The sequence below is a fragment of the Myxocyprinus asiaticus genome, chromosome 3, assembly GCF_019703515.2.
Source record: "Myxocyprinus asiaticus isolate MX2 ecotype Aquarium Trade chromosome 3, UBuf_Myxa_2, whole genome shotgun sequence".
Classification (NCBI taxonomy): Eukaryota; Metazoa; Chordata; class Actinopteri; order Cypriniformes; family Catostomidae; genus Myxocyprinus; species Myxocyprinus asiaticus.
The window spans coordinates 27,477,916-27,494,556 of NC_059346.1; the positions used below are offsets into that span (position 1 = coordinate 27,477,916).

Genomic DNA, 16,641 nt, shown 5'->3' on the forward strand with positions numbered 1-16,641 from the left:
ATATGGAGTTGATGTTGACAATATAGCAATTCTGATGCAGAGTGATGACATCTCAGATCATTAACTTGTCTCTTGTATGCTGCGCTTCGCTAGGGTCACTCAATCTATGCTGCGTTATGAATCAGGCAGAACAATATTTTTGACCACTAAAGATAGCTTCACTAATAGTATTCCAGATTTGTCTCAAATACTCAGTAAGCCAAAAAGTTAAGAAGAACTTTGTAGTCATAGAAAATATACTGTAGATGCAGACTCTAGCACTCTAGATAGTGTCACCACCCCCTTCGATTAAAGAAAGTTTAAAAGCGCCACATCGTGGTACAAAGATCACAGAAGTGGAAGAGTACAAAATTAGGTGTTTTGCAGTGCATGGAGGGATAGTGTCTCTAGCTACAGACAGGCTCTAAAAGCTGCCAGGTCTGCATATTTTAGCAAACACACAGAAATAACAACAACAATCCTAGGTATTTATTCAGTACTGCGGCTAAATTGGTAAGGAATAAAGCTTCGACTGAACCAGATATTCCATCACAGCACAGTAGTAATGACTTAATGTATTTCTTTACTGATAAAATTAAAATCATCAGAAACAAAATTGGATTTATGCAACCCTCTGTCACTGTCATAGGTCAGGAAAAGCAAACAAAACTTATCAAAATATCAAAAGCAACAATATGAATGTTAGATCCAATACAGACTTAGCTCTTTAAAGAGGTGTTTCCTGTAATTTCAGAACCACTCCTTAATATTATTAACTCTTCGTTATCCTTTGGGCATGTCCCAAGAAACTTTACGCTGGCAGTTATCAAACCACTTATCAAGAAACCACAGCTTAATCCTGGAGAGTTTGCAAATTATAGACCGATCTCAAATCTCCCATTTTTGTCGTAAATACTAGAAAAGGTACTGTCCTTCCAACTATGTTCATTTTTACTGAAACATGGTATATATGAAGAATTTCAGTCAGGATTTAGGCCCTATCATAGTACAGAGACTGCACTTGTCAGAGTTACAAATTGCATGCTCTTATGATGTGATCGCAGCTGCATTACTCTTCTAGTGCTTTTAGATCTTATTGCTGCCTTCGACACCATAGATCACAAAATTCTCTTGGATAGGCTTGAGAAATATATTGGCCTTTGTGGACAGGCCTTAGCTTGGTTAAGGTTCTATTTATCTGACTGCTACCACTTTGCCTGTGTAAACAAGGAATTGTCAGATTAAACTTAAGTTAAGAATGGAGTGCCACAGGGATCAGTTTTAGGGCCCCTACTTTTCTCCTTATTTATGCTTTCCCTGGGAGACATTATCAGGAACCATGGAATTATTTTTCACTGTTATGTGTAAGATATGAAACTTTATATTTCTTTGAAACCCAACTACATTTAACAAGTCTCCAAGTTAGCAGAGTAGTAATGATATCAAAGATTGGATGGCTATAAATGTACTTGTACTCAATTCCAACAAAACAGAGGTACTAATTATTGGAGCAAAAACCTCTAAAAATAGGCAGCTAAAATATAATTTGACTCTCGATGGATGAACTGTTACATCGTCTTCTACAGCGAAGAACTTGGGTGTTATATTTGATAGCAATCTGTCCTTTGAAAATCATATTTCCTATGTTTGTAGAACAGCATTCTTCCACCTCAGAATTATTACTAAGTTACAACACATGCTCTCTGTTTCTGACGCCAAAAAACTAATTATTTATTATTATTCTAGATTATTGTAATGAATTAATGAGAGGATGTCTTGCAGGCTCAATAAATAAACTTCAATTTGTTCACAATGCAAAGAAATATGATCATATCAGCCCCATTTTATCATCGCTACATTCGCTACCTGCTAAATTTTGTATTATTTTAAAATTCTGTTAAAGGTGCACTCAGTAATTTTTTCCTCATTAAAAAGTTTATCTCCTAAAGACATTAATTGTAATTTGCAATATATTTAGGAAATCATGACCACTCACATTAAAATGAAGACTCCAATCATATCAGTAACCTTATAAAAGCAATTTTATTAAATTTATTCTACATTTAGAGGGTCCGCACATGGGGGCTGCCATGTTAGAATTACATGACCAGCCGAATATTACTAGCTTGATCTCAGTAACATCCTGTTATTTGAAATTTTCACTCATTGATTAAAGTAATCATGGCTGACTGTCAATACTAAATTTCTACAATGGCAACTGAAACTGAAAACTACTTTTTTTAAATGATACCGCATCCAAGCCGCCGTTCATGAGATGGATAGCCCTTTTCCTCACTCTGGAAGTGTACAGTTCTTAAAGGGAGGGCAGGGGGCAACCCAATCTAGCTGGATCAGCGAAATTTGACAGTAAATCTTACACTCACTTGGATCTTTGTTCTTTTTAAAAATCAGACTGATCCAGGCTTGTGTCATGGTTGGCAGAAGCTTTCCATTCTTTAATGATTCCGTATAAACTTCTAGCAAAAGTGGAGCCAGTTCTGTAGCATAAGATCTAAAAAATTTTGTGGCAAAACCATCTGGCCCTGGAGCCTTGCCTGTAGGAAAGGTCTTAATTACCTTGCCAAGCTCCTCCAAGGTATCTCAGAATCAAGATAATTTTTTACTCATTCATCAGTTTAGGGAGTTCTAATGGATCCACAAAGTTTCTAATATCTTCATCAGTAAACGAAGATGTTGAACTATAAAGATCTAGATAGAATTCTTTAAAAGCATTATTAATATCAATGGCCGAGGTAAAAATTTCACCACCAGCAGATTTCACTGAGGGAATGGTAGAAAAAGGCTCTCTCTGCTTTATATATCTAGCCAAAAGCTTCCCTGCTTTGTCCCCCGACTCAAAGTATAACTGTCTAGCCATGAATAGCCAAAACTCCACCTTCCTTGACAAAATAGTATTATATCTGTATTTCAATCTGGTCAATTTTCTGAGATGACATTCGGTGCTTGAACTATGCCTCAGCACTTTTAATATTCCCTTCCAACTCCACGAGTTCTCGTGCTTTGGATTTTTTGATGAATGAGGCATACAGTATGATTCAACCCCTAAAGACCACTTTAAGTGCCTCCCAAGCCACGCCCACAGAGGATACTGATGACCAGTTGATCTCCATATAAACATTGATTTCAGCCTTTAACATTTGCTGGAATTCAGGATTTTGCAAAAGAGATTCATTAAAGCACCAACTATATGATACATTTTTCTCTGTATGTCGCAACACCTCTAAACTCACCTGGGCGTGATCTGAGACTAAGATGTTTCCAATTGAGCAATCCACAACAGATGAAATGAGGGACTTATATATATATATATATATATATATATATATATATATATATATATATATATATATATATATATATATAATATAGACATACACATCTCATGGAATGTTACTATAGTTCATACTGAAGCATAGTGTGGTATCAACATATCATAAACAATAGTAAGTGAACAACAAAATAAATCAAGAAAAATCAATAAAGAACATTCAGGAAAATCTGCTGCATTTCAAGCTTTATTTAGTATTCATTTCACAATTTCAGAGGCATACATGGTTTTCACTCAGCTGCCTCTTTGCCCTTGAAAAAAAAAAAGATAGTGAGAAAATGTATTAGTATTAAAGTAAAGAAAATAAATGAGCCATTTAAATAAAACTATACATTTGTGGTTGAAATTTGAAAATGCATGCACTTGAAAAAATTAATTACCTTTCCAGCATCACGGCTCTTGGCTCTGAGCTTGTTGACCTGAGATTCGGCGATGTCGGCACGCTCCTCAGCCTCCTCCAGCTCATGCTGTGCCTTCCTCAACTTGGACAGGTGAGTGTTGGCTTGTTCCTCCTGCAACATCAGGTACATAGTTCTCACAACAGCAAAACATCTAAAATGTTCATAAATCTTAAATGATGTACTCACAGCTTCTTCAGCCTGCCTCTTGTAAGCCTTGACCTTCAGCTGAAGCTTGTCAACCAGATCCTGCAGTCTGTTGATGTTTTTCTTATCCTCCTCAGTCTGCAGGTAATATACATACATTAGACTAAAAAATAATCATTAATTACACCTGAAATTTTAACTCAGTTGTACCTGGTAGGTGAGCTCCTTCACTCTCCTCTCATATTTGCGGACACCTTTAACAGCATCAACTCCACGTCTCTGTTCTGCCTCAACTTCAGTCTCAAGCTCACGAACCTAAACGGCAGATATTTTTAAGCTAATTTAACTTAAAGAAAATATATTTTGATTATCCAAAATCTCAAATAAAGTACAATATATGGATATGACATACATTTCACACTACCCACATGAAAACTATGAACATTGAAAAAAGGCAAGCTTACTCTGGACTCCAGTTTCTGGAGTTGTTTCTTTCCTCCCTTCATGGCCAGATTCTCAGCCTCATCCAGACGGTGCTGCAGGTCCTTCACTGTGACCTCCAGGTTCTTCTTCATCCTCTCCAGGTGAGCACTGGTGTCCTGCTCCTTTTTGAGCTCTTCAGCCATCATTGCAGCCTTTTGGAATTCACAAATTCCACAAATTTTTATTAGGTCTAAATATTTAAGTGTGCAGATTCTTGAGAAACCTTGAGTTTTCAATTACTCACATCAGTGATGGCCTTCTTGGCCTTGTCCTCTGCATTTCTGGCTTCCTGTACAGTGTCATCAACTTCACTCTGAATCTGAACAAGGTCAGCTTCAAGCTTCTTCTTGGTATTCAGAAGACTTGTGTTCTACAAAATTGATAAGATATTTTATTGTATTTTTGAACTATGCTTTTAATTACCTTAATTTCAATGTAAAACATAAAAAATAAATAAAATACCTAATAAATTACCTGAGAGTGCAGGAGTCCAACACGCTCACTGGCGTCCACCAGCTCTTGTTCAGCCACTTTGCGGCCTCTCTCTGTCTGCTCCAGAGCAGCTCTCAGCTCCTCAATCTCAGCCTGCATCAGAGTGTTTCTGCGCTCCACCATGGCCACCTGCTCCTTCATGTCTTCCTGTCCTCTCAGGGCATCATCAAGGTGCAGTTGGGCATCCTGTATACAACAATTTTTTGAGGGTTCCCTGATGAGTTTTTGCTTTTAATTTTGTTTTTTCAGCATACTCTGTTATTTTCATACATATACAACTGAAAGCCAGTGAGAGGTCACATACCTTGAGTTGTCCCTGAACATTCCTCAGCTGTTTCTGGGCCTCGGCAGCCTGGCGATTGGCATGGCTCAGCTGAATCTCCATCTCATTAAGATCTCCCTCCATCTTCTTCTTGATTCTCAGGGCATCGTTTCTGCTCCTGACCTCAGAGTCCAGAGTGCTCTGCATGGACTCAGTGACTCTCTGGCTGTTTCTCTTGATCTGCTCAATCTCCTCATCCTTCTCTGCAAGCTTCCTGTCGATCTCACTCTTGACCTGGTTCAGCTCAAGCTGGACACGAAGAATTTTGGACTCCTCATGCTCAAGGGTGCCCTATGAAAAATGCATGAACAGATTTTTTATGAAAAATATTAAATAATGGCTCTAACTAAAATGTAAGTAAGACATATTAATTTTGAGGCACTCACTTCAGCCTCCTCCAAGGCGTTCTGAATCTCAGACTTCTCAGTCTCCACTGCCTTCTTAGCCTTTTCTAACTCATGAATGCTTTTACCAGTCTCTCCTAACTGCTCTGTCAGATCAGAAATCTCCTCTACAAAATGGAAAGAAAATATTATTTACCTTCAATGAACAGTACATATATTGTGAATTATTACAGACATTTTATAAAACTACTTCTTCCGGCACTGAATACTTTTTGGATGTACAAAGTTCAAAACATTTATTAAATGGCTAATTTAAAAACAACTCTGACCACACAGAAAATTAAATAAATATACATGTATACTGTATATATCTCTGCAGGAAGATTGCTACAAATCATTAAAGCACACTAAAGATTTTTGCTACAGTAATGTTAATGAACTATATTATATTACTCTGCTTCATGTCTTTCCAAACAATTTGAACCAGGGTAAAATCTTTAACACATTTCCTGTCATGGTGTATTAGATTATTAACACTTAACATATTGTAGTGATTATTCAATCAAAAATTTAATTCTTACGCTGCAGATTCTTGTTTTCTCTCTTGAGTGTCTCCAGCTGATCCAGACTCTCCTCATAGGAGTTCTTCATCTTGAACAGCTCAGTGCTGAGTGAGCGAGCCTCTTTCTGTGCACCTTCCAGCTCTGCCTGACCTTCCTCATACTTCTGCTTCCATTCTGCCAGGACCTTGGGTAGAGACATTTCAGGTTCATCTTAAAGTATGATTTCTTAATTTTGCTTGTGAGAGGAATTACCATATCACAGAATGAGTGAAATTGTTACCTTGTCAAAGTTCCTCTGCTTTTTGTCAAGGTTGGCAGCCAAGCCATTGGCTCTCTCCACATCAATCATTAGGTCCTCCACTTCACCCTGGAGTCTCTGTTTGGTCTTTTCCAGAGAGGCACATTTGGAGTTCACTGCCTCAATTTGTTCCTCTGCCTCTTGCAGACGCTGAGCCAGCTTCTTCCTGTTAAGAATTTGTCAACATTAATCTTATGATGCATGAATTTTCTCATATTAACAAGTGTTTTTTGGCTCTTTTGATATTCATACTTGGCTTCTTCAAGCTCCTCTGTGCGCTGGATGGCATCAGTTTCGTATTTGGTTCTCCACTGAGCAACCTCACTGTTGGCCTTAGACATTCCCCGCTGCAGCTCAGCCTTTGCCTCCTGCTCTTCCTCAAACTGCTCACGGAGCAGGTCACAGTCATGACGGGCTGACTGCACAGCATGGGCCAGAGCATTCTTGGCCTAGGAGACCAAGTTAGAGTGTGTTAGCTTTGTTGTTTGGTAAGTGGCCACTGGCAAATATGTGTTCCCAATGATTATGTTCTACAACCTTAACTTCCTCTTCAATCTGCCTCTTAAGCTCCTCAATTTGTTGAGTGAAAGCTTGTTTGCCTCTGGTGAGCTGAGAAATTAGAGCCTCCTTCTCCTCCAGCTGACGGCCAAACTCACCTTTTGAGATATAGATGCAATGTGTGACTTTGTATCATATCTATGTCAGTTCAGTTCAAATTAAACTATTTACTGATGCCATGAGTAAAAAAATGTGTCATATATTATCTCAAATTATCATCAGCGGACATTGGTTAATTTATATATTATAATAATTGCTTATCTTTTGCTACTGATGTATGAACAACATTTTACAACAGTAATTATATTTTCATAGTGGAGGAAATTAAATGCTAAATATTGTTGTTTGATTTTAATGAGATAATATATATATATATTTTTTTTACCATTTTCAGTTTGAAGTCTTGCTCTTTGAGCACTGAGATCATTTAACTGGCGAAGGTTCTCATCATTCTTGGACTTAATTTCACTAAGTTGGTCCTCTAGTGTGCGGCACATTTTCTCAAGATTGGCCTGCAAACAAGTAAGTCATTAGATCTTTGGCAATCCTAAAACACTTTATATATTCCGTTAATTAAGTTTCAACCTTTGCTTTGGCAACAGCCTCCATGTTGCTAGAGAGATCATCAATCTCCATTTTGTATTCGCTCTTCTCCTTCTCAAGCTTCTGCTTGACACGCTGGAGGTTGTCGATTTGCTCTCCCAGCTCAGCCACACTGTCGGCCTGCTTCTTGCGAAGGGCAGCAGCAGTGGCTTCATGCTGGAGGGTGGCCTCTTCAAGATCACGACGCAGCTTCTGGAATTCAGCCTCACGCTTCTTATTCATCTCAATCTGAGCAGCAGTTGCTCCTCCAGCCTCCTCAAGCCTCTCACTGATCTCCTCAAGTTCCCTGGAGAGATCAGCTCTCTGCTTCTCCACCTTTGCACGAGCAGCACGCTCAGCCTCAATCTCTTCCTCCAGTTCCTCAATGCGAGCCTACAGGGGCAATTAGTGAAACTTTATAGATCTTAATTTTACCATTTTTAACAATGTTGCAAAACAGTCCAATTAAATACCTGAAGCTCCTTGATCTTCTTCTGGAGTTGAGCTCCCAGAGATTGTTCATCTTCAATCTTGCTGAGCAGCTGGCTTGTTTCAAAGTCTTTCCTGTTGAAATTAGGCAAAAACATGTATGCAAAATATCAAGATAACCTATAAGTTCTAATGTTTTCACGTTTGTTTGTTTGTTTGTTTTTTGTTGTTGTTTTTTTAGTTTCCCACTTTTTCAGTTTTTCCTCAGATTGCTGCTTGTCATTCTCCAGGTCCATGATGGATTCTTGGGCCAATTTAAGATCTCCTTCAAGCTTTCTCTTTGCTCTCTCAAGATCCATGCGGAGCTTCTTCTCTTGTTCAAGGGAACCTTCAAGCTATGGGTCAACAACATGTCAAATGTTTTAATGAAAAAAAAAGGAAATGGACATATGGAATTTATTAAATGAGTAGCATGTTTATAATAACTCACATCATCAACTTGCTGCTCAAGCTTTGTTTTGGATTTGGTCAGGGTGTTGACTTTGTCCTCTTCTGCCTGGAGATCATCCAGAGTCTGCTGATGTGCCTCTTGGAGGGCTTTCTTCTCCTTTGTAAGCTTTGCAATACTCTCATCCTGTGCTGCCATTTCCTCAGTCAGGTTCTTGACCTGTGTGATTTTACCAAATTAGCTCAATTCACTTTCTATAAAAAACTAAAACATGTTAAACCAACTCAGTCTCAAACCTTATTTTCAGTGGCATGTTTCTCCTTTTCCACTTTAGCCAAGGTGAGCTCCAGGTCATCAATGTCTTTCTTCAGCTCAGAGCACTCATCCTCCAGTTTCCTCTTCTTGGCTGTGAGTTCAGCATTGATTTCTTCCTCATCTTCCAGTCTCTCAGTTGTCTCTTTGAGTTTAGCTTCAAGTTGGATTTTGCTCTTGATCAGACCCTCACACCTTTCTTCAGCATCTGAGAGATTCTCAGATTCCTGACAGGTAAAAAGGATTTTACATATCATTGTAAAAAATATGTATAATTTTTTTTTTTAATGAAACCAAAGTTCAGTGAATTGATCAAAGCATACTCACAGATGCTACTTGAAGCTGCAGATCATTCTTCTCTTGCAACAGTGCTACCATCTTCTCCTCAAGCTCTTTCTTTTTGGCTTCAGCCTTGGCAAGATCTTCTTTGCATTTTGTATAGTCTTCTTTCATGTTTGCCAGCTCCTTCTCAGTCTCAGCACTCTTCAGCAGAGGCTTAATCTTGTAGTAAACCTTCATCCATGGCCAGTGTTTGACATTCATGAATGAGCGGATGTTGTATTGGATTGTGTATATTGCATCCCTGTTAAAACAAATTAAAATGATTAAATATAAAGATTTTTTGGAAATGTTCAATATTTGTACTTTTGCAGTACTCCTGAATCTTCTATTCAGTGTTTTTATTTTTCTCATATGAATGAATCTGATATTTATATCTCTTAAATATTTTGTTTCCAAGATGACAATATGGTGAAATAAAATTATTGTTTATAAATAGTTATTAATACAGCTATACAAATATTTATGTCATGTGTATTCTAATATTGTTCCATTAGCACTGCTAACTCATGGTCTATGAATCACTGGAGTAAACCACTGTGTAAGGACCAGAGGTCATTGTCCTGTTTCATGACATTACTGACCTCCTTTCCATCATCTTTACAAACTCCCTCCTCATCAGATAACCACGGCAGAGAGCCTGAGTCATTGTGACCAGAGCAGCCAGTTTTTCATCACGCATCTCCTCAAGAGTACCCAAAAGACCAGCTTTGAAGAACACCTGAATTCATGCACAATAATGCAGAGTTTGTTTAAATAATAGCTGAAAACATACAGCATGGTTACTGAATCTTTGAATTGTTGTAATGCTGAATATGAACCTTTGTGTGCCCAAATCTATACTCATCATGATTAACATCGATGGATCCCAGGAGTTTCTCAGAGGCCTTCTTGTTGTCCATAAACTGTCCCTCAGGGATAACACTGGCATTCAGCACCTTGTATCTGTGGACATTTTTTTTAAATGCTTCATATCTTTACATTGAGATACCCTCCAACAGGAAGTAGTATTTTCATGCAGTCCTATTTACCTCTGTTTGAAGTCACCATAGAGAATTCTGCTGGGGAAGCCTTTTCTGCAGATTCTGATACCCTCCAGTACACCGTTACACCTCAGCTGGTGGATAACCAGGAAGTTCTCCATGAGACCTGTACAGAACAATTTGCAGCTTTAGGTTGGTACATGCACAGTTAATGTGACCATTATCATATATTGTGTTGATATCAGAATATCTGTAAGTCCTTCATTACTTTACCTGGAGTCTTGGACTCATTGGGAATTAGACAACGCACAAAGTGAGGATGAGTGCTCCTCAAGTTGGTCATGAGCTTGCCCAAGTTTTCCTGTGGAGAATAATAAATGGTTCTCACTTTTTTCTAATTAAGCGATATTGTTGTCATATAAACTTCAACGTCCTATATTTATACCCTGAACTGGGAGGACACAGTCTGCATGGATCCACCCTTCTTCTTGCCTCCCTTCTTGCCTGTGTCTTTAGAAACATTGAAATAATGAGCCAAATTGTCACTTCAAATGAGCTAATTCAAGCTGTAATTTAAATATGCACTTTTAATATATAAATTTACCCTCAACAACAGGTGGGTAGAGAGTAGCCAGAAGTTTGACAGAAGACTTCTGGTACAGCTGCACAACAGACTCATTCAGTGGATCCTTGTTCTTGTCCAACCAGCCAACGATGTTGTAATCCACAGTTCCAGCATAGTGAACCAGGGAGAAGTGGGCCTCAGCCTTGCCTTTGGCAGGCTTTGGTTTCTGGAAGGCTTGGTTTTTGCCAAGGTGTTGATCATAGAGCTTGTTCTTGAAGGAAGTGTCTGTAGCCTTGGGGAACATGCACTCCTCTTCAAGGATAGAGAAGATACCCATGGGCTGTTTGTAAATGGATGAAGAATATTACTAAATGTTTCAAATTTTGAGAAAAGTAAATTATACAAATTTAGAAGTAAGCCAGCAAAACCTTCTCAATGAGCTCAATGCAAGCAGCCAAGTCCATGCCGAAGTCAATGAACTCCCAAACAATGCCCTCCTTCTTGTACTCCTCTTGTTCCAGCACAAACATGTGGTGGTTGAAGAACTGTTGCAGTTTCTCATTGGTGAAGTTGATGCACAGCTGCTCCATGCTGTTGTACTGGAGAGAGAGAGAAAGAAACATTTCCTGAATACTGATAATGAATCAGTTAATTTGCATTAAAAAAAATGAATCAGAAAACAGAATTCTTCTTACATCAAAAATCTCAAAGCCAGCAATATCCAGCACACCAATGAAGAACTGTCTGGCTTGTTTTGTGTCCAACATCTGGTTAATACGAATGACCATCCACAAGAACATCCTCTCATAGACAGATTTGGCCAAAGCGCTAACAGAGTTGTAAACCTGTGTATAGAATACAGAGTAATTTTTATACAAACATTCTTTGCCTTTGCAATAATTAGTCAGATTCACTCATAATTTTCAGGTGTATTCCTTAGGCCTACATACCTGAGGCACGGTCTGACCTTTGGTCACAAACTCATTTCCGACCTTCACTCTGGGGTAGCACAAAGCCTTCAGCATATCAGCAGAGTTCAAGCCCATGAGGTAGGCGACTTTGTCAGCCTCTGCAATGTAAAATGTTACAAAATAAATTCATCCTATTTCTTCCCTTGAAAATTAAAACAAATGTTTTCTCTCAATCAAGGATAACACATATTTAAACTTTTTGTCTCACCCTCTGTGCCATCAGGCTCAGCCTGCTCCTCACGCTGCTTCTGCTTGAACTTCATGTTACCATGATGCAGCACAGCTCCAGTGAACTTGTAGATGCCCATCTTCTCCTCAGCACTAAAGCCCAGAATATCAATAGCAGTCTGCAAATTACAGAGGAGAATGAGTACTAGGACCAACAAATGTCAACAATCGTATAAGCAATGACTCACATCAGTTGCAACCAGCTCCTCTTTATCATCAATGCTTGCCACTGTGATCTGACCCTGACTGCACATGGGGAAGTCATAGGGGTTGGTGGTGATGAGCGTCATTTCTGTAAAATATGCAGAGCATTTATGATTAAGTATTTTTTACAATATTATTTTGAATTTAACCTCGTGTGACCCCACACACACATGCGTGGATGTTGTATTTTGGCTTCGCTACATGCAAGGCATAATATAAATTAATTTCAACCAACTGATCTCAGTTTAGGAGAATCTGTGCTGTCAGTAAAGGGTAAAAATTTCGACGCACTGAGTCATGTGACAAAACAACAACATGGCATTGATCACAGAGTTTGTCTTTGGGAGAAACGCCAACAAAACTACACTTGGTAAGAAACCTAATTAGGTTTTTGCATTGAAACCTGCTTGAGTCAAAGCTTAGAGTCTCAAGTATCATCCAATATGTTATTTTTAAAATTTGAGTGATTTATCGTGAAACTCCTCGCTGCTAAACACAATGTACCCTAATGTGTACTTAAGCATTTTTTTTCCTTAGAAATCCTATATTTACTGTGAATTATCAAACTGAGAATCAGTGGGTTCATCCAACTGTTGAAAAATTACATGGAAGTTAGAATGAAAATAAGGTGCATTTTGAACTGTTCTGAGACCAATGCAGACACACAGCACACTGGAGGTTAAGTCATTCACTAAATAGGGAGCAAGGGAGCAAACTTTGGCTCTCTATGCAGCTAAGTGCCTTCAATCCAAACTTCCTATCAAATGTTCAGTTTCAGGCTACAGATGATGTTTGGATCACTCAACATGTTTGGTAGACATGGGGCAACAGTAAGCAGTACATAGATTCAGAATTTATAATGTATAATTTTATTTTAACATGGCTGGCAGTGATTGGATGATGCTGGCCATTACTTTGAATCAGAATTAATTATTCTAATTTCTGATGTAATGTCTGTAACGTCTCAAAAACATGAATAACCAACACTACTGGAAACATCATAAACTGTTTGATAGTTAAAATCTGACTTTATATAGCTTGGTATTATTTAAAATTTCACAGTTTAGTCCCGTTGTCCACATATGTCGCCATCAATTTTTAGGAAAACTATTTTCTCTAGATTGTTTTTTTATTTTTTTATTTTTTATTTTTTTCATGTTTATTAGGTGCTACTAGTTACAAATAAAAAAAGTCAATTTAAAATGCACACAGCAGTCACGCTCAGGTCTCAGGAGGTTAAAAAAAGCTTTGAATTAAATGTGTCCACCTACCAATCAGCTCAGGCTTATGGTTGGTCATCATCTGGTAGAAGATGTGGTAGCCTCTCTCATCTGGAAGCTGGAATGTCACTCTAGACTTCTCCAGCAGATCTGTTGAGAAAATATAATGAAGTCATGTTCTGAAGAGTGATAGACAAAGATAAATATACAGATTGATAAATTAAAAGCTCATCCACCTACATGTCTCAATATCAGCACTTGCCAGTTTTCCAGTTGTGCCAAAGTGAATTCTGATGAATTTACCCTGTTTACAACAAAAGTACATTTGAGTTGCTAAAAGCAGCAAACATTTTAAAACCTGAATACACTTCTTAGACAACTGTTTATAAATACTGTATGTATGCACTTAAATAAAAACTGGTAAACTTACAAAACGAGATGAGTTGTCATTTCTCACAGTCTTGGCATTACCATAAGCCTCAAGCAGAGGGTTGGCAGCAATGATCTGGTCCTCAAGAGATCCCTGTTGTGTAAGGGGTTCAATTTTAAATATCTCTTGTAAAGATAATTTGCAAAAGTGTTTAAACATTTATATAAATATATTTTTATATCTCATTTCAAACCTGCATTTTGCCAGGAGCTTGATCTTTCTTCTTGTCACCCACCACTGCAACTGTGGCAAAGTACTGGATGACACGTTTGGTGTTCACAGTCTTTCCAGCACCAGATTCTCCACTGGTTTATGAGAGATGATAAAAAAAGTAGATCAGACAGAAGGACATTCCACATGATGTATATTCTTAGAAGTATATTCTTTTCTTTCAATATTTAAGCTTATATTCTAGATTTACCATATATCTGCTCTATATTTATGTGGATACGGAGATACTTACGTAATCAGGACAGACTGGTTCTCTCTATCTGTTGATTGTGATGTGTAGAAGTTTTAGTATCAAGCATCAGTTTCAGCATTAATATTTCTTTATACAGAGCGAACAGCAGAAATCCAAAAATGTAATTCATCATTTTAAAATTATATACTAGAATTGAATTCTATAAAGCCTTACCAGTAAGCATGAACTGATAGGCATTGTCAGAGACAGAGAAGATGTGGGGCGGGGCCTCCATACGCTTTTTGCCTCTGTAGGCAGCCACCACTTCTGCATCATACACTGGGAGCCACTTGTAGGGGTTCACAGTAGCACAGAACAGTCCAGAGTAGGTCTGAAATGAGCAGATAAGTGGTCAGATTACAGCATCACGGACCAATTTAATTTGTATGTTTGCTGAAGAAACAATCTGAAAAGTGCAACAACACTATATGTGCTACGACACACTACAGCATGGCTATTAACTATCTTCTAAAAAAGAGTGGGGAGGAACAAACATTATAACCCCAGTTATAATTGTTTCTATGCTGTTGATTTAGATGCTGATTTACATTATTTCATAACTTACGTAGATCATCCAAGCTGCATAACGTTCTTTGAGGTTATACAGCACAGAGGGTTCATTGAGATGGGTCATCATGGCCATGTCCTCAATCTTGTCAAACTTGGGAGGATTCATTGGGTGGACATCATCCTCCTTAGCAACTCTCTCCTATAAATGTCATCCAGCAGATTTTAGTTTTGCCATAGAAAATATGCAAATCAGTAATGCAATGAAACTAGATGAGTTTCCATGGAATAAGGAAAATTCACCTCCTTAGTGTCAAGCACAATAACGGTGACTTTGCCACCATCTTTGCTCTTGATTGTTCCTTTGACATACAACTCTTTATCATCAACCACATAACAGGCAGTCTTAGCATCAAAGGGCTTGTTCTGAGCCTCAATTCTCTCCTTTTCAGGCTTACGGAGGTAAATGGCAGCCTTGCCATAAACGGCCATCTCTGCGTCAGTACTCATGTTGGCGGCTTACTGCAGTCATAAGAAGATAATTTTTATTCACAAATGAAGTTATTATATTCATTCTTAAATAAAGTCACTGCATCTTTTGGGTAACACTTTTCAATAAGATTCCATTCGTTAACATTATTTAATGCATTTGTTATCATGAACATACTATAAACAAGATATTTTTGCAACGTTTATTAATCTTTGTTAATGTTAGTAAAAAAAATACAGTTGATCATTGTTAGTTCATGTTAGTTCGCAGTGCATTAACTAATGTTAACAAATAAAACTTTTGATTTAAAAAATGTATTAGTATATGTTGAAATTAACATTAACCAAGATTAATAAATGCAGTAAAAGTATAGTTCATTATTAGTTCATAACTAGTGTTGTTAACTTATGTTAACAAATGAAACCTTATTGTAAAGTTTTACCATTTCTTATACTGTATGAACAGTTTGTAGTTTGTACTATGCACTCAAACAGTTTACCATGGTACTTTCCTGTTCTGTGTTTTATACTGAAATTACACTATCCATATTGTCATTGTGCCTACAGTATATGGTTCAGATATTTAGTACTATGTAAAAAAGATTATTTTGGACAGTTTACTTATACTACTATTGCTGCTACTACTACAAATAATAATAAAACATAATAATAAATGAAAACCAACCATGGCACAGATGCAACCAAAAAAAAAAAAAAAAAAAAAAAACAGTGATAAAATGTACCTTTTTACCTTCCCACGAGTGATGAGGTTTTGCCAGCAGCCCTGTAATACATTTCAATGTTACACAGTACATAATTTATTTATTTTCAGATGATGTCTCTCTTCCCATATAGCTAGATGTAAAATACTGAGAAACCTTGATTTCATACATCCAAAATATTATTTAGTCTCATGTCACCTCGTTCTCTATTTTCACCTCAATCTAATCATCATCTATTGAAAATGTAATCATCAGTGACTATCAGACAATAATGCATAATTAAAGAAAATGAATTTCTCACCACAGTCTTGTCTGTCTCCTCAACAGTCTCAAGGGCTTGTCCATACCTCCTTATATTGGATTTGTTCTGCTAGCCAAGCAGAAATTAAATATGGCCAACTAATGTCAGATGTGACACAAATGTGATTCAAGGAATCGATCAGTTGAAACACTTGGTGCTGGCAATCATTCAGATGTAAATAGAAAACATACTATTTCTAAATGCATACTATTTTTCTTCCAGAATATATTTAATCAAAAAGGTAAACACAATATATATCTTAATTTATGAGCCAGTTTGATTGATAATTTGTTTAGTTGTTTTGTCTTGGACAGAGAAAAGTGACACAATAAATTTTTTGATACATTTATCTCAATGTCATTGATATAACTGATTTATTACAGTATAAAAGTAATTCAGCACTACCTTAGAGCATGCGGAATGTCAACAGATGTATTATGTTACATCAGTGCATCTGAAACCAGTGCTGGATTAGTCAAACATGGATTCGTTCTAATTTGAAGTAACTGTTAAAT

The 16,641-nt window shown here is 37.4% G+C and overlaps 1 protein-coding gene across 1 annotated transcript; it reads right to left on the minus strand.

The window, feature by feature from the left end:
• Window positions 1–3,497: 3,497 nt before the first annotated feature.
• On the minus strand, window positions 3,498–16,145 carry LOC127428875 (myosin heavy chain, fast skeletal muscle-like). The gene is made up of 41 exons (XM_051677539.1): window positions 16,127–16,145; window positions 15,847–15,887; window positions 14,918–15,136; window positions 14,673–14,816; window positions 14,282–14,438; window positions 14,108–14,135; window positions 13,838–13,949; window positions 13,645–13,737; window positions 13,455–13,518; window positions 13,266–13,364; window positions 11,979–12,082; window positions 11,771–11,909; window positions 11,542–11,660; window positions 11,287–11,436; window positions 11,020–11,190; window positions 10,631–10,931; window positions 10,472–10,536; window positions 10,300–10,387; window positions 10,075–10,192; window positions 9,865–9,988; window positions 9,628–9,764; window positions 9,032–9,287; window positions 8,689–8,931; window positions 8,435–8,611; window positions 8,194–8,339; window positions 7,989–8,079; window positions 7,519–7,908; window positions 7,319–7,445; window positions 6,913–7,031; window positions 6,628–6,824; window positions 6,358–6,541; window positions 6,096–6,261; window positions 5,557–5,681; window positions 5,153–5,461; window positions 4,831–5,034; window positions 4,601–4,726; window positions 4,338–4,508; window positions 4,084–4,188; window positions 3,916–4,011; window positions 3,709–3,840; window positions 3,498–3,579 (listed from the first exon to the last, which is right to left on the minus strand). The coding sequence occupies exons 3-41, from the start codon at window positions 15,122–15,124 to the stop codon at window positions 3,559–3,561; spliced, it is 5,805 nt and encodes a 1,934-aa protein (XP_051533499.1). The 5' UTR covers window positions 15,125–15,136; window positions 15,847–15,887; window positions 16,127–16,145; the 3' UTR covers window positions 3,498–3,558.
• Window positions 16,146–16,641: the final 496 nt, after the last annotated feature.

Excerpts from the sequence above, each read along its gene's own strand:
- LOC127428875 (XM_051677539.1), bottom strand. The coding sequence starts at position 15,124 with ATGAGTACTGACGCAGAGATGGCCGTTTATGGCAAGGCTGCCATTTAC. Across the intron at positions 13,738-13,837 it reads AAGCTCCTGGCAAAATGCAG|GGATCTCTTGAGGACCAGAT; the intron begins GTTTGAAATGAG and ends CTTACACAACAG. Across the intron at positions 10,932-11,019 it reads GCATTGAGCTCATTGAGAAG|CCCATGGGTATCTTCTCTAT; the intron begins GTTTTGCTGGCT and ends ATTTACAAACAG.